Source organism: Nylanderia fulva, unplaced genomic scaffold (assembly GCF_048542155.1).
Source record: "Nylanderia fulva isolate GAGA-0341 unplaced genomic scaffold, ASM4854215v1 Scaffold136, whole genome shotgun sequence".
Classification (NCBI taxonomy): domain Eukaryota; kingdom Metazoa; phylum Arthropoda; class Insecta; order Hymenoptera; family Formicidae; genus Nylanderia; species Nylanderia fulva.
In genome coordinates, this window is record NW_028189580.1 from 33,254 (window position 1) to 51,957 (window position 18,704).

The 18,704-nt window shown below is 36.2% G+C and overlaps 1 protein-coding gene across 1 annotated transcript; it reads right to left on the minus strand.

Annotated features, from left to right (window-relative positions):
* Nucleotides 1-2,157: 2,157 nt before the first annotated feature.
* On the minus strand, nt 2,158-14,813 carry LOC114931136 (uncharacterized). Its single transcript, XM_085479978.1, has 6 exons — nt 13,919-14,813; nt 13,310-13,761; nt 9,579-13,049; nt 5,056-5,184; nt 4,632-4,937; nt 2,158-2,211 (listed from the first exon to the last, which is right to left on the minus strand). Exons 1-6 carry the CDS (start codon nt 14,811-14,813, stop codon nt 2,158-2,160), a joined length of 5,307 nt encoding a protein of 1,768 aa, XP_085336104.1.
* Between the last annotated feature and the right edge of the window lie 3,891 nt (nt 14,814-18,704).

The window sequence follows — 18,704 nt, forward strand, 5'->3', positions numbered from 1 at the left end:
ACAAAAATAAAAAAAGCATATCATGTTTCGAATAAATGTGAAATTGGCCGTTCAAACCCTTAAGAAAAAAGTCAGTGTAGTTTTAAATTTTGCGAGCACTATATACGTTTCTGAGCAATTTAATCATTTGAAAGGAACTGTTTTCGTTTGTTCAATATTTAATTTTCAATTTATTAAATATCAGATCAAAGTTTTGTAAAATAAAAGAGTGCATAATATGGCTCTTATAAATAAAAATTTTAAATTATATATGCCTAAAATATAATTATGATGTTTAAGGGGATGCTGGAGTGAGTTTGTTTTTTTCCTGTTTTATCGACAAAATGTGAGGTTAGATAAAGTATAAATAGGTTATTCTTTTTATTGGCAGTTTGTTCATACAAAATAAGACCAGGCCAGATTTAACATTGGATAAAGGAATATAAGTGAATGTTTAGATATCAATTTGGAAGCCTAGTAAATGAGAAAACTCATCCTACATTTTCGTATACACATGCAAATGTAGAATGAACTACTCTCGTTTACTAGGCTTCCAAATTGATATCTAAACATTCACTTATATTCTTTTATCCAATGTGAAATCCGGTCTGGTCTAATTTTAGGTAAAAAGCAATCCGTATAGCCAATAAATAGATTTATAGTTTATCTAACATCACATTTTGACGATAAAACAGGAAAAAACAACAGACTTCTCAAAGGCGTTCAGAATCTTCTTAAGCCACAATTATATTTTCATAGTAAAACGCTTGTAACATATGCTACATTGCCAGACAAGACTGCGCGCGAAAGCACTCGCGGAAAACCGTCCCTAAAGTCGTGCACTTGTTCGTGCCTTCGCCGCTACGCGGCGTCTTTTCTCGCAGTTAGAATTCCGCTGAGTGAGGATATAAGGCCACGCGCTGCATTGCCGAAACATATTTGTGAATATATATGTATACATATGTACGACCAATGAGTGCCATTAAATTATTATTGGACACTATGTTAATAGCGCAGAATTTTATTGTAAGATCACTTGGAGACATTTTTGATCAGCAAATATGTCGGAAAACAACTGTGACTTTTCGAAAGTAAAGATTTTAGCTACCTCTTTAAATTTAAATTCTCATTTTTTTTTTAAATAAAGGACGGTATTCCATAGTCCGTTCTTATATTTAAGATTGTCTTAAGCACCAAAGTTTTTTAAGATGCCTTTCTCTTCTTAAGCATGTCTCTTCAAAACTAACAATAAGTCAGATTCATAATCAAATCTTGATGGCCTTATTTTTGAATCAAATAAGATCGTGTTTATTAGAAAGTAAGGTTTATGTTTTCAAGTCAGTCGTACATGACTTTAAGATAAGCTTATTATTAAATATTATGGAATTAATGGAAGAAATTGATAATATTGAATGAGATTGATCGTGATTTTCAAGTAGAGAACATGTACGTAAACGATACATTCGTGATGGACTTTAAAACCCTTTTATAATAATTTACAATTTAAAAGACGCTATATATTAATAAGGATTCCTCATATATGGAATATTAACAAAAATTGAAGAAGGATTAGCAAAAATTAACAATCGTGGTCTGCCAGTTCCACCAGTACAATACAAATTGTTAATATGCTTAAGATACTACGCAACACACACACAGAGAGAGAGAGAGAGAGAGAGAGAGAGAGAGAGAAAGGTGTGTCTAAAAATAAATATAAATATATTAATAAAATTTATCTTTTATTATTATTTTTTAATATTGCATTTACTGTATTATTTTCTTTTTCAGCATCATCAGTCTCATCACTGCTTGAGTCTGTAACATTCAATTGTCATTGTCATCGATTCTAAATTCTTATTCATAAACAAATATGTTAATAAAAAATATCAATAAAATTTGTTATTTTATCATTTGTATGAAGTGTGATAATAGAATTATTATTAACTTCTTGGAAATCATTATCAATAAAGTCTATGCCCTATGCACATTTTCAATTAATTCCTCAGGAATACAATCATTAATATTCTTTGTTATCGTTCTGAAAAATATTCATTGTTACTATTTTTTCAATTTTTATTATAATATAAATAAATAAAATAAAGATGAAATTACCTTCTAGTATTTTATCTGATAAATTTGATGAAAATAATGTTGGTGCAATTGTCATTAAATTGAGTGCTATTGCGGCAATGTCCGGGTCAATCTCTGCAAATTTAGATTCAGGTCCACTACCTGTTGATAAACGTGCATGTTTTTCCTGCGTAAGGACATCTCTCTGTACTGATTTTAAATTACTCCATAATTTTCTAAATTGAACGCTTCTGTGTAATAATTTATTACACTAAAATGTTAAAAATTAAATTACTTTGAATATAAAAAAAGTATTTAAAATCTAGCTTAAAAATAAAACTATCTACCGCAAATATCATATTAGATTTTCTTCAGATATAATTAACATTTTTATTTTAAGCATTTAACATACCTAATTAGAAAAAATATATAGATTTCTTACCTTACTTGTAACAATAGATATATGCATCGCAAGTTTGATTCCATGCTTTTTCTTTGTCTTTCAAAGTTGTAGCATCACTATTTTTTCAAGGAGAATATTTTGTTAAAATTTTAAGGAAGAATTCTTTTCGGGATATATATAAATGTTTGTTGCTTGACATTTTTTTTTACAGAAAAGTTACTTTCTAACAATACTTTAGAGTCTGCAATAATTTGATACATGAATAAATAGTATAGACCAGTGCTCGGAATTAGTTGCTCTTTTCGAGCCGATTTTGCGAGCGACGGGGCGGGTTCCCCCACTACCGTCGAGACTCGACGGCGGAGTCGTCGTCACTCCGGGCAACGCTATATCTCAGGAGCGTCGCTAAACATATTAAGTTGTGCCTTCCGCCAAATCGTCATTATTATTACATTATTTATATTTTTGTTAAATAATAACTGAATATTAACATTTTTATTATTAATGTAATTATAAATGTAATCTATATTGTTCATAGATTCATGTATATATATTGTATACGTATATATGTTATAGATTACATTTATAATTATATTAATAATAGAAATAATATAAATATTAAAAATAATATTTAATAATTATAATCTTACACAACAATAGTTTTCTACATCACCCGTGAGGTACTATTGCAGATGCGTTTTTTTCATAGTGGTTTCCCCAGTAGGCCTATTCCACTGAAAATAATAAAAAGTGCGGTGGCTTGGCAGAAAAACAATATTATGAGAAAATAGAAAGAAAATAATTAAAAAATAAGAATTTTATTTAGATTTTCTGGGTCGTTTACACGATTCTACTAGAGATGAGATATCTACAAAAATTTTAGAAGAATTAATTCGCATCAGCGAGGATAATGATGCGTCGCTTAAGAAGGAACGTTTTTCAGTTTTAATTATTTTCACTTTGGAAAAAGAACATTCGCATAAATATGTGGACCCAAACATGGAGAAAATTCGAAGACCGAAATTTCTAAGATGTGGATAATATGACACATCTAATAATTTGAAGAATTCGATTCCTTTTTCTATAATCGCGCCTTTAAAGAAAGATCACACTGCAAATCGCAAAGTTCTGTCTGAAATTCTAGGCTTTGTTCCTCGATTTGCACTGTGAGAGGATTCTCGAAAAGTATTAAATCTTTTCGTAGCATTTCAAGATCTCTGAAACGCGTATCAAATTGATCGATTAAGGATTGGATAATATACATGTGGTTTAAAAAATTACAATTTTTGCCGTGTTCTTCAAAGAGAATCTGGCATGAAGGGAAAAAATGCAAATTATTATTTTGTAAATAATTTTTAAATAATAGTAGTTTCCTGCGAAAAGAATCGACATGACTAACTAATTGTGAAATAATTTGATCGGTCTTTTGCAGCTTTAAATTTAAAATATTCAAGTAGTTTGTCATGTCGGTTATTAGAGCAAGTTTGCAAAGCGAGTTACAATCTTCGAAAAAAAATTTAAATTCTTCATATTTTGCTGAACATTGTTCTTGTAAAAAAAGGAAGATCTCTTTTCTCAATGCAAAGAACTTTTCTAAACATTTTCCTGCACTAAGCCACCGAACTTCGCAATGCAGAGGCACATCTGTATATGTTGCGTTATGTTCCTCGAGAAAGAGTTGAAATTTCCGATGAGATAGGAATTTATGACCGCCTTTAATTGTATTAACAATTTTTGTGACGGTTTGCATGACATTGCATAATTTCACAACTTTCCCACATAACGCTTCTTGATGTATAATACAATGTATAACAGGGATATTTAAATTTTGCTGCTTTAATTGACCGAAGAATCCATTTTTGGAACCTATCATTGCTTTTGCGCCATCCGTTACGATAGCTGAACATTTAGAAAAATCTATATTAAATTTCTCAAGGGTTTGGCTAACAGCTTTGAAAATATCAACGCCTGTCGTTCTATTATGTAATGAGATAAAATCTAAGAGCTCCTCAACACATGAAAAATCGTTTTGCACGACTCGAACAAAAATGCTCAATTGACTTATATGCCGATTATCGGTACTCTCATCAAGGCATAATGAAAAATAGCAACAAGATTTTAATAAAAATTTTAATTTTTGCTCTAAAAAAGAAGCTATATCTTTTACGCGGGATTTTACTGTTTTATCACTTAAAGGAATGGCAGCAGCTTCCTCAAGAGTCAAAGAATTTCCAAACGACTCTACTGCTGCGATGAGGCATTCCTTTATAAATTTTCCTTCGCTAAACGATTTCGAATTTTTTGCGATTAAATTTGAAATCGCATACGACGCTGTCACAGCTTTTACTGAAGATGTAGTATTTTCCGTATAATCCTTGGAACTACAACCTTCTTGATAAACTAATTTTAAACCTTCAATTAAATTATGTTTCTTCTCGTCCACATATTGCGAATATTCATTAAAGTGTTTAACTTTGTAATGTCTCTGAAGATTAAATTTTTTTATAATATTTGGTTGATAACCACACAGAAGACAGGTGGTTTTATTACAAATGGAAGCGAAAAACATTTCCTTCCATGTCTTATCAAAATTTTGCACATACCTTTGCTGACTTTGCTCCATTCTTGTAATAAAAATTGTCGAGGCCCAGAAAAAATCCAGAGGAAATCTTGTCTTTTAAATCGCCCTTTAAATGTGACGTCCACGGAAGAGTCTCGCAGAGTGAGACTCGCTGATTGTCGAAAAACAAATAAAGACAAACAATTATCTCTTTATTTGTATTCATCTGCGTAAATGATATAGCTTCTTTTTTAGAGCAAAAATTAAAATTTTTATTAAAATCTTGTTGCTATTTTTCATTATGCCTTGATGAGAGCACCGATAATCGGCATATAAGTCAATTGAGCATTTTTGTTCGAGTCGTGCAAAACGATTTTTCATGTGTCGAGGAGCTCTTAGATTTTATCTCATTACATAATAGAACGACAGGCGTTGATATTTTCAAAGCTGTTAGCCAAACCCTTGAGAAATTTAATATAGATTTTTCTAAATGTTCAGCTATCGTAATGGATGGCGCAAAAGCAATGATAGGTTCCAAAAATGGATTCTTCGGCCAATTAAAGCAGCGAAATTTAAATATCCCTGTTATACATTGTATTATACATCAAGAAGCGTTATGTGGGAAAGTTGTGAAATTATGCAATGCCATGCAAACCGTCACAAAAATTGTTAATACAATTAAAGGCGGTCATAAATTCCTATCTCATCGGAAATTTCAACTCTTTCTCGAGGAACATAACGCAACATATACAGATGCGCCTCTGCATTGCGAAGTTCGGTGGCTTAGTGCAGGAAAATGTTTAGAAAAGTTCTTTGCATTGAGAAAAGAGATCTTCCTTTTCTTACAAGAACAATGTTCAGCAAAATATGAAGAATTTAAATTTTTTTTCGAAGACTCGCTTTGCGAACTTGCTCTAATAACCGACATGACAAACTACTTGAATATTTTAAATTTAAAGCTGCAAAAGACCGATCAAATTATTTCTCAATTAGTTAGTCATGTCGATTCTTTTCGCAGGAAACTGCTATTATTTAAAAATCATTTACAAAATAATATTGCATTTTTTCCCTTCATGCCAGATTCTCTTTGAAGACCACATATATATTATCGAATCCTTAATCGATCAATTTGATACGCGTTTCAGAGATCTTGAAATGCTACGAAAAGATTTAATACTTTTCGAGAATCCTCTCACAGTGCAAATCGAGGAACAAAGCCTAGAATTTCAGGCAGAACTTTGCGATTTGCAGTGTGATCTTTCTTTAAAGGCGCGATTATAGAAAAAGGAATCGAATTCTTCAAATTATTAGATGTGTCATATTATCCACATCTTAGAAATTTCGGTCTTCGAATTTTCTCCATGTTTGGGTCCACATATTTATGCGAATGTTCTTTTTCCAAAATGAAAATAATTAAAACTGAAAAACGTTCCTCCTTAAGCGACGCATCATTATCCTCACTGATGCGAATTAATTCTTCTAAAATTTTTGTGGATATCATCCCTAGTAGAATCGTATAAACGACCCAGAAAATCTGAATAAAGTTCTTATTTTTTAATTATTTTCTTTCTATTTTCTCATAATATTGTTTTTCTGCCAAGCCACCGCACTTTTTATTATTTTCAGTGGAATAGGCCTACTGGGGAAACCACTATGAAAAAAACGCATCTGCAATAGTACCTCACGGGTGATGTGGAAAACTATTGTTGTGTAAGATTATAATTATTAAATATTATTTTTAATATTTATATTATTTCTATTATTAATATAATTATAAATGTAATCTATAACATATATACGTATACAATATATATACATGTATCTATGAACAATATAGATTACATTTATAATTACATTAATAATAAAAATGTTAATATTCAGTTATTATTTAACAAAAATATAAATAATGTAATAATAATGACGATTTGGCGGAAGGCACAACTTAATATGTTTAGCGACGCTCCTGAGATATAGCGTTGCCCGGAGTGACGACGACTCCGCCGTCGAGTTTCGACGGTAGTGGGGGAACCCGCCCCGTCGCTCGCGAAATCGGCTCGAAAAGAGCAACTAATTCCGAGCACTGGTATAGACATACAACTCGTTAAATTTTTCTATATTTAAACACATATTTCATTGGCTGATACATCAGAAAAATCCCGAAGATTACTGAAAGTAAATCAGATCATCTTAAGCACTAACTTCAGTAAAAAAAAAGAGCTTATTTCTTTATGAAGATCGTTTCATTTTAATTAAAACTATGAATACATGAAGTCTCAAGTTATACTTATACAAACAAGACGATCTTAATCAAGAAAATCTTAAGGCGATGTTTAAGCTTGGACTTATGAATACCGTTCAAAGTCAACTCTCTAAAATTTGTCTATTTTTTTGGATATTTTTTTTATTCCTTTGATTATTTTAAAATGTGTATTGTATAAGAAAATTGTACTGATTTATTTGATAACTTTTAGGTATACTGTACTCGATATATTACATTTGTCAAAAGTATCAAGTTATTTTACGTTTATTGATAGAATTTTTGTTAAAATAGATATAATATATAATGACTTTAGCATGTCTCTCTCCAGATATAAGAAAATATCTCAAGTGAGAAGAAACTACTTCTAAAATATTATTCAGGGTAATAAAAGTTTTTATTGAAAAATATAATTAAAAAGAAATATTGTGTTATGAGCAATAAGAATAGTAATATTAATTTGTTGTATAAAATATTATAATCCTTTTAAGGTTGATTACGATAGTGACAGCAAAAAGAGAGTTAGAAAGAAAAAAGTTATTGTGTAATCGGCGCGCGGAAAGTCGCCCTTTGATGGGATTTTAGAAAGGACTCTTTCCACGCACAGTGTTCCGGATTAAAATAGGGGGTAATTAATGGACTGTTAAGAAAATAAAACAGAATAAATTAGTTGCCAGAAAACCTCTAGTTATTAAGACCTTCGTACACAAGTACAAACATAGATAAGTTCAAAAAAAAGGAAACATGAATAACTCATAATCATACTGACAAATATCACATATTAATTCAATTAAACATCATATGCGGAGATAATTAATATGCATATAATATAGCAGAATAAAAAGAAATCGCTAAATATAATGACTAAATAATATCACATCATAGAATAGAAAGAAAAGAACTTAATATAATTATTCAATCGATTGACTTTGCAACATTTCAAATGACTTCAATTTCAGAAAACGGATATAATAGATTATTGGTTCAGAATAAAACACATATATACATATACAGTAACGCTCAATGAATATTAATGAATAAGATATAGAAATCATAAATCATTAGTTAAATGTATCACATAGAATATCTTAATGACATACATTAACTCGTTAAAGTAATCAAACATAAATATATTAAATCTTTTATAACCATATAGGTTTAGTACAACAAATCATATATAAATATCTTGAGTATCGGATAAACCTCTAGACTCAGTACAATAAATCAAATATAGCATCATATCTTATGAACTCAGAAAAGTAACTCAAATATAACATCTTATCTTGTAAACTCAAAAAAGTAACTCAAATATGACATCGTATCTTGTAAACTAAGAAAAGTAACTCAAATATGACATCGTATCTTAAAACTCAGAACAGTAACTTAAATATAACATTGTATCTTGTAAACTCAGAAAAGTAACATTATTAAATACAGTTATAAGAATCCTGGCGAGGCCAGTCTTTGTAAAAATAGTTAGGCAACGTCAAACTATGCACACAGGGCGAAGCCCACTCTTGTGTGAATACTGGCGAAGCAAATCTTTATCAGAATAGTTAGACAACGTCAAACTATGTACACAGGGCGAAGCCCACTCTTGTGTGAATACTGGCGAAGCCAGTCTTTATCAGAATAGTTAGACAACGTCAAACTATGTACACAGGGCGAAGCCCACTCTTGTGTGAATACTGGCTAAGCAAGTCTTTATCAGAATAGTTAGACAACGTCAAACTATGTACACAGGGCGAAGCCCACGCTTGTGTGAATACTGGCGAAGCCAGTCTTTATCCGAATAGTTAGACAACGTCAAACTATGTACACAGAGCGTAGCCCACTCTTGTGTGAATACTGGCGAAGCCAGTCTTTATCAGATTCATTACCTTAAAGGACTCCCTCGAGATATCATTCCTCAAAACGGTAGTACTTTCCTTTCAGGTAGTATTTGGGCAATCCTTCGTCCACTCCTAAGGTATATTGTCCATCACAAGGTTCGTTGAATATATTCCGGAAAGTCCAAACTCGTTTTCGTCCAATATTCGTCACCCAGATCAAGAATTGATTCAATGCTTCGGACAGCGTCTTTCTTTCTGGAGAGAGTTGAGAACAATGGCCGACTCGTTTCGGCGGGACGACGGAAGAAAGCTCAGCGCCTCAAGCGTTCGTCCCCGGCATTAACGGCCTCTCGCAGCGCCTCCACGTCCGGCGCGCCACGCGTCACCCACGGACACGACAAGACGCACGAATCCGTACATCCGCGAGTTTTCCCAACATTACCGCCCGCCTTCGTTAATTTGGCTTAACGAACAAACCGAGGACTTGTGGTGTATGGGCAATGGGCAGAGTTTTACGATGGGTCGTTTCAAGGTGGTAATCTGCGTCTTCACCGTGACTACTCGAGTATGGCCGTCTGTTCCGGGATGTGTTTCTATGATCCGACCGAGAGGCCATTTAAAGGGTGGATACCTCTCGTCAATAACTAGTACCATGTCTTCGTTCTTCAAAGAAGGTGTTGGATGATTCCATTTCGAAGTGTCGTGGAATCGCTGAAGACATTCTTTAGACCATCGGGACCAGAAGCCTTCCAACATTTGTCGTAACAGTTGCCATCTGGATAAACGTGACATATTAATGTGTTCAAGAGAAGGCTCTGGTAGAACTGTAGGTGCGTGTCCTAGAAGAAAATGTCCAGGTGTCAATGCGGCTAGGTCCTCTGGATCATCAGAAAGGGGAGACAAAGGTCTCGAATTCAGAACCGCTTCGATTTGGATTAATAGGGTTGTCATTTCCTCGAAGGTAAGAAGATGATTGCCAAGGACTCTTTTTAAGTGAAATTTAACCGATTTTACAGCTGCCTCCCACTTGCCACCAAAGTGAGGAGCACTAGGCGGGTTGAAATGCCATTGTGTGCCGTCATTGGCAAGTAAGGAGGCCAACTTCGTATGTTCTTGAGACGCTTCAGAAAGTAACCCTTTTAACTCCGTGTTAGCTCCTATCAAATTAGTGCCGCAATCACTAAACAAGTTAGTGCAGATGCCTCGTCGAGCAGTAAACCTTTTATATGCAGCTACAAAGGCGTCAGCGGAATAATCGGATACTAGCTCGAGATGCGTTGCTGAAGTGGCAAAACAAACAAATACGGCAATGTACGCTTTGTACTGCCGTGCATTTCTTCCTTTCCAGGTCTTGATAAGAAGGGGGCCAGCGTAGTCAATTCCAGTATTGATGAATGGGCGTGAAGTCGGTGTTACTCGTTCAGGGGGGAGCTGTCCCATGAGCTGTTGAGCTCTCTTCTGTCTATATCTCGTGCAAATGACGCAACGCAGGATGAAATTCTTTATAGGCAACCGACCTCCAATAATCCAATAGGAATTTCGAAGGATGGTGGACGTTATTTGTGTGCCTCCGTGACAAGACCTGATATGAGCATCCTTGATAATGAGTTCAGTTAATGGAGATCGTTTCGGTAGGATTAAAAGATGTTTACTTTCCGGAGGTAACGTTGAATTCTGAAGTCGACCGCCCGTTCGTAAGAACCCAGATGAGTCAATGAATGGAGTCAACTTGGTGAGAGAGTTCGACTTGGGAAGAAAACCTCCTAGTGTTAAGAGCTTAATTTCGTGAGCGAAGTGTTGCTGTTGAATGCTGTTGATCCAATAGAGCTTAGCTGACTCCAGTTCAGTCGTGCTGAGTGGCCCTTGGGGATTGATTGGGATCCGTTTAAAACGTCCCACTGCTCTCTTACACACAGCTGTGGTGCGTAAGAGCTTATTAAGATTGGAATATCTGGTTAATAAATTCCATGGGGGTTGAGGCTCACTGGTAATGATTGAGTGAACTTTGTTGGGCCTCTCTTCAAAATTGTCCGAGGTAGCAGTTGAAGGGAAGCAATCAGGCCAACAATCAATTGTTTGTGAGAGCCAGGATGGTCTCTTCCACCAGGTAGTTTGGGACGCGAGTTTCGATGGCGACATGCCTCTAGTGGCGAAATCTGCCGGGTTCTCCTTGCTGGAAACGAATTTCCACTTAGCTTGAGGTAGTATCTCTTGTATTAGAACTACACGATTTTGAATAAAATCTTTCCATCTTGACGGATGGTTTTGAATCCAGGTTAACGTAATGGAAGAGTCCGTCCACAGGTAAATAGGAACGTCTTTCAAATTAAGAACATCACGAACGTGCGTGGTAAGTTTAGTGAGGAGTACTGCTCCTGATAATTCTAATCTGGGAATTGTAAGACGCTTTAAAGGTGCTACCTTCGTTTTCGTGGCGATTAAGCAAACGTTGATTTTCTCTTCAAGGTTCACTGTTCGGAGGTAGATTAATGCTGCGAAGGCTTGAGTAGATGCATCGCAAAATCCGTGCAATTGAATTTGATGATCCGATTTGATGCCAAGCCAACGAGGAATGCTTATGACTTTGAGGTCTTCTAATTCATTAACAAAGGTTATCCATTGATTTGCCAATGGGCTTGGTAAAGACTCATCCCAATTGAGTTTATTTATCCACAATTCTTGTATCAGTATTTTTGCCTTGATGATTACAGGTGAGAGTAATCCGAGTGGATCGAAAAGCTTAGCGATAGTTGATAGTATTGTACGTTTGGTGATGGTGGCTGTGGAAGGTCGATCTATACTAAATTGAAAACAATCAGCAGTAGGTTTCCACTGTAAACCAAGTACTGCAACACAGGAGTCTGAATCAAAAGGTATTGGATTTGGATTACTTAACCGTTCTGATGGAAGATGATGGAGGACATGAGCGTGGTTACTGGACCATTTCTGTAGCGGGAAGCCGCCCGCCTTGCACAACTGGTGAAGTTGATTGATGATCTCGTGAACCTCATCAATTGACTCTGCTCCTCCGAAAATGTCGTCGACATATCGTCCGTGTGTTAGGCAAGGAACTGCTGATGGAAAATTGGTTCCTTCATCTTCAATAAGCTGAGCAATGGTACGAAGAGCTAAATAAGGTGCGCAAATCAATCCATAAGTAACAGTGGTGAGCTCATAAGAGTTGACATCCTCGTCGGAATGCGACCATCGGATGCGTTGAAATCTCCAATCGTCGGGGTGTACTTGAATTTGTCTATACATATTTTCTATATCAACAGAAAAGACGTATCGAAATTGCCGAAACCAAATAAGAACGTTGAACAAATCCACTTGAAGCTTTGGACCTGTGTGCAAGATCTCATTCAGAGAAACTCCCGATGTTGTACGACTCGATCCATTAAAAACTACTCGTAGTTTTGTAGTAGTACTGCTTTCCCTCCACATTCCATGATGAGAAAGATAAAAGTTTGGATGTAAATGTTCTACGTTTATATCGGTTATCAACTTCATGTGCTGGAGGTCTTCATATTCCTTCATAAATTTAAAATAAGTTTCTGAGTATTTTGCGCTCACTTGAAATCGATTTCGAAGAGAATCCATCATTCTTGAAGCTCGGTTATAAGAATTTCCTAGAAGTTGAGGGGGCTTCTTGAAGGGCAAACGTACCACATACCGTCCTTGATCGTTGCGAGTGTGGGTATCTTTGAAGTGGTGCTCACATTGTTGATCTTCCAGGGAAATGTAAGATTCATGGCGTGCAATAATCTCTTCCTGTTGCCAGAATCGGTGGAGAAGGTCATATAATCGGGAGTCCATTGAAATATGGTAACTTCGTATAGTACGATGCGTGGATTCTGATGAAGCGGGGCCGGAGAGGATCCAACCAAACGATGTTAATTGGGCAATAGGCGTCTTCGGCGGACCCTTTATTAATCCGTCCTTGATGATCTGAGAATAAAGATTTGACCCAATAATTAAAACAATCGAACTGGGCGTTCCATAATGAGGATCAGCTAACAGCAATCCATCTAGATGTGACCAGGATTCTCCGGTGATCTTATTTGAAGGGATCGAGCTTGTTAGTTTAGGGAGAATATGCGTTGAAATGTGGAATTCTTCTGACCGATCATGGAGAGAAATAATCTTGAAAGAAGTGATGCCACGAGTCTTGTTCGTAGAACGTTCCCCGACTCCTATCAGGGGGATACTTGACTGAGAGCGAGGAAGTTTGAGAGCTTGGACAATTTTTCCGAAATGATATTGATTTCCGATCCCTGATCTATAAGAGCTTTGATTTTCATGATGCGTCCATTTTCGTTGGCAATGAACATTTGAGCGGTGGCGAGAAGAATGCACATGGACGCCAGACTAGAATGTACGGCTGCATGCAATACTTGCGAGGGAGTCGTCTTGACTGAGGTTTCGGTAGATGATTTAGCAGGTGGGTGTTCAGTTTGACTCTCAGTCTTGGAAGGAATTCTTCGGTGAATTGTAGTATGGTGTTTTTTACCACATTTAAGACATCGCCGAGTTGATGGACATTTTGAAACTCGATGTTTACCCAAACAATTGTAGCATAGTCCGTGCTTTATGATGAGAGAATATCGTTGTGGCGTAGTTTGCAAGGTGTATTGCGGACAGGCGCTTAAGAAATGTTTAGCTGAGCACAAGATACATGAGGAAGGTGATGAGCTATCGGGTTTCTTTTGAATTTGGTGATAGGCCTTAACGGCATGCGATGATATCTTCTTTTTTGTTGGTACGTTTTGAGTGTTCAAAGGCCTGCAAAGAGAGGAGGCGAGTAACAAGAAACTCACATAAATGTCTCCAAGTCGGAGGCTCTTTTGTGGAACCGAGATGCTGCTCCCATACTTTCACGGATTCGGCATCCAGCCTTTGAACGGTTAGGAACACTAGAAAATCATCCCAATGTTCAACTGGGCGTTGTAGAGTCTCCAATGCACGATAGATTTGCATTATATTAGTGTACAAACGCTCGAGTTCACTGGAGGACTCCTTAGTGATCTTCTTGAGGGAAAGTAACGATTGAATTGCTGAATTCACAAGTAATTGTTTATTTTCATAGAACGAAATCAGATCGGTCCAGGCCTTTTGAAAATTATCCGCAGTAAGAGCCGTATTCTTGAGAAGATGAGCTGCAGTGCCCGTTAAACTGGCCTTTAAATACTGCAACTTTTCAACCGGGCTGAGGCTTGCATTTCCGATAATGATAGAAGAAAATAGGTCCTTGAAGGACATCCATTCAGAAGCGTTTCCGCTGAATTTCGGCAGGTCGATTCGAGGGAGTCTTGTGTGATGAGAAACAGCCAGTTGATTAGATACAGGTTGAAAGAAAGATTGGGTTGAAGATGTCCTTGGAAGAATAAGTTCCGAATCGAGATAAGCATTCATCTTTTCTAGAGAATCCAGGTATCTCTTATACGTTCGAGCATAGAAATCATCTTCAAAATAAGTGTGGTCTCGAATCAACTCCTTGTCTTCTGTACTGAGCTGACGAACAGCTACAATAATAGCTTCATGAAAAATAGAGAATTTTTCCCAATTCTCATTTAAAGCTGTAACACGAGCTTTAATCAACCTTGAAGTGATGTCATTTGTTGGAATCTTGTTGAAGCTTTCAATCGCTTGAAAAATTAAGGCACTCAAAGAAATCTGCTGTTCGATGCGATTCTCCACGTGAGAAATCCTCATGATGCTTGATGATGGATTTTCCGGTGGTATTAATCCTTTGATTGTAATTTCAACTTAAAATAAACAATCCAGCTTACATAAATATCCGGCTCGAAGGATCAAAATGTTCCGGATTAAAATAGGGAGTAATTAATGGACTGTTAAGAAAATAAAACAGAATAAATTAGTTGCCAGAAAACCTCTAGTTATTAAGACCTTCGTACACAAGTACAAACATAGATAAGTTCAAAAAAAAGGAAACATGAATAACTCATAATCATACTGACAAATATCACATATTAATTCAATTAAACATCATATGCGGAGATAATTAATATGCATATAATATAGCAGAATAAAAAGAAATCGCTAAATATAATAACTAAATAATATCACATCATAGAATAAAAAGAAAAGAACTTAATATAATTATTCAATCGATTGACTCCGCAACATTTCAAATGACTTCAATTTCAGAAAACGGATATAATAGATTATTGGTTCAGAATAAAACACATATATACATATACAGTAACGCTCAATGAATATTAATGAATAAGATATAGAAATCATAAATCATTAGTTAAATGTATCACATAAAATATCTTAATGACATACATTAACTCGTTAAAGTAATCAAACATAAATATATTAAATCTTTTATAACCATATAGGTTTAGTACAACAAATCATATATAAATATCTTGAGTATCGGATAAACCTCTAGACTCAGTACAATAAATCAAATATAGCATCATATCTTATAAACTCAGAAAAATAACTCAAATATAACATCTTATCTTGTAAACTCAAAAAAGTAACTCAAATATGACATCGTATCTTGTAAACTAAGAAAAGTAACTCAAATATGACATCGTATCTTAAAACTCAGAACAGTAACTTAAATATAACATATCTTGTAAACTCAGAAAAGTAACATTATTAAATACAGTTATAAGAATCCTGGCGAGGCCAGTCTTTGTAAAAATAGTTAGGCTGTGACCGAACGGGAATCAGGGTTGGTATCCCTCGCCTCGATTTAGCGGTCTCCAGACGCCCCGCTTTCACCTTTATGGTCGCCACTTGCTTTGACCTTATAAGCAAGAAGGTATCGTGTGTCGATGATGTCCCTTTGTGCCAAGGATGATAGGAAACGGTGCCGCTCCTTTGTCCTTTGTGATGGCTGCCGCGCCGCCTTTGAAGATGGCCGCCGCTGTCGCGCAGAACGAAACTGCGTCTGACGATTGCGAACAATGAAATGTCGCAGGGAATCGACTTATCCTTGATCTCTCCTTGTTCGCAGGTTACCGATGGATGTCTACGACGCCCTGAAGGATTCACACCTGGAGGATGATCAGCGTGGGAAACGGAATACGTGGGTAAGTATTAATCACTGTGGTTTTAGGTTTCACTAAAGAGGTTTATTTCTCAGTGTCCTCAGCTTCGTCTCAATACAACCAAACACGGTTTACAAACGTTTTGAGTCCGCACGCGGGATAAACGCTTTGATTTACATTAGGCGTTACTAATGTTACAGAACAAACACTCGCGATTATTGTCGCTTGTAATACGCGTCGTATTACCTATGAGGGTTCGCGTTTGAACTGTCTCCTTGTTTTACGAGACTAGAGTTCGTCTCGGACGAATCGAACCCCCCAACTATCACGAGAAGAGTGTAAGCCCGACTCTCACTTCGAACTTGTCGATCCCGCAAAGAGTATAAGCTCGACTGTGTCGAGTGATGGTCGCTCGCGCCTTATATATTGTTTCCGTGCGCTCGCCCCTCTCTTAGCCCGCTGGCCAATCAGAGCGCGCCGCCCCACCGCGGAGCCTCGGACGAATCGCCGCGCTAGGCTGTAAGGTAGGTTGCGCGAGAGTTGTTATTTTCGCATTTTCCGAGTATAAAGCTAACTCGACTAGAGTTCCTCTTTTTAATTAAAATGATATTATTCGGCTATGATTGATTATCGGTTAACGGTGTTACTCATAGCCGTATTATAACAAAAATACTATAAAATAATATAAATTAACATAACTTAAAATGTTTATCATTATTTTAAAAATATAATCATATTTTGACAACGTGGGTCGCGTCGAGTCGTTGGATTTATATAATGAAAATCAACCTCTTGATTTTAATTAATTCTATAAACTAAAAATAAAAGAAAATAAACTTATCACACTGATTGGAGTGCACGTATTGCCAATTTTGGCCTTAGCTCGAATCACGATGTCAAGACAAGTTGCTGTACATACTTATCCTAATAAAACTATATATTTGTCAAAAGTAAGATTATATATAAGACTTATACTTAGTAATCTTTTTGTTTGATGTAACGGGTGTCGGACGATGCATGGATCACAATTACCCAGAGCCGGATGCTAGGCTTCTGTTTGCATGCTAGATGATTTTATCTCTGATCACGTTGAGTCTCTGATCTCGGTTTTTACCAAATTGTGTTAGACACTTACATTATCTTTTAGATGACTTAGAGATTCCTTAATGATCTGATTCTAAACAAATCATTGATCCAGATGCTTTGGTATCGTCAGACATCCGCTAGATCCTTTTTTGTTTTTAGATTATTTTTATTTATCGTTTTATCCTTTAACGCATATTATAAAAAGTATTTAAATAGTAAAATATGTCCATGTCAGGATGTTATCTGACTCTATCGCGATTTATTGATTTTACCCATTATGTGAGTTGGAGTAGTAGTATTGATTGATTTGCACTCATAATCACTCTCTAGAAGATTTTACATGAGATTTAGGTTTGTAACTTAGATTAAATGCTGAGATGCTACTTATAGCATTTATTGCTTCGTATGTTGATCTCGAGTGCAGATCCATCAATATCCTTGCTCCATCGATGTGTTGGGTAAATATCTATCCTGGACGATTATAACTTAATCTAACTTATATCTACTAACCTTTTATATACATCTATGTACATAACTTTAGGAGTTTTTACTCCTGACTAGGTGGGATGCTCGTTGTTGACCCAACGTCCTTCTTTAGACTCGCCCAAGTCTCCTGGGTACTTATAGGCTGTCCAACGTTACCTTCCGTCGGATGTTCTGGGAAGTGTTGTGGACTGTTGTACGATGTCCCATCTCGTTGTTGTTGGTCCGTTAGTGTCATTGGCGTGAACGGGTTAAGTGCAACCAAGCTTTGAGGATCGCGACTAGTGGTCGGTCGCAAGGCAACGTCACACTATGCACACAGGGCGAAGCCCACTCTTGTGTGAATACTGGCGAAGCAAATCTTTATCAGAATAGTTAGACAACGTCAAACTATGTACACAGGGCGAAGCCCACTCTTGTGTGAATACTGGCGAAGCCAGTCTTTATCAGAATAGTTAGACAACGTCAAACTATGTTGCGACCGTCTCTCCGTCCTCTCTCGCCAAACGAGAGAGAGAGAGAGTGCGAGAGAGACCGCTGCGCAACCTCGTCGTGCTGCTCCCCGTTCTCTCAATACTTGCTCGGTATCACTGATTGCTCGGTATCATATCTTTTGGGCGCCAGGTGCGGTCAGGCCGCACCACTCAACAATATCTCAGCAATAATCAGCGGACACGACGGCTCGGCCTCGGTAGCTCGGTATCAACAGGGGGTAGAGTGTCGTGGTTCTTTCCGTAAGGAGATTCGGAATCGCCGTCTCGGAGAGAGAGAGGGAATCTCGATATTAATTGTACTCAGAAATAAGATAAAATAAGAATATATTTTCAGTTAGTAGTATATAGATAGAGTGAATAAAAGTAACTATAATATTATTATCGAGCCGTAGGGAGATTGCTGTGTTTTATTGAAATCTCTAGTTATTATTACTCTCCTCCCTTTGTATCCGGCTCGGAATCGAATAGATCATACACTAATCCAGCGTAACTTATTCTCAAGGATTGTTAAT

Bases quoted from the DNA above. Each gene is read 5' to 3' on its own strand.
- LOC114931136 (XM_085479978.1), bottom strand. From the start codon at position 14,813: ATGAGGATTTCTCACGTGGAGAATCGCATCGAACAGCAGATTTCTTTG. The intron at 5,185-9,578 runs GTTTGTTCGTTA...TTCGACAATCAG, and splicing joins CCATACACCACAAGTCCTCG to CGAGTCTCACTCTGCGAGAC. The intron at 4,938-5,055 runs GTATGTGCAAAA...TTTAATCTTCAG, and splicing joins ATGGAGCAAAGTCAGCAAAG to AGACATTACAAAGTTAAACA.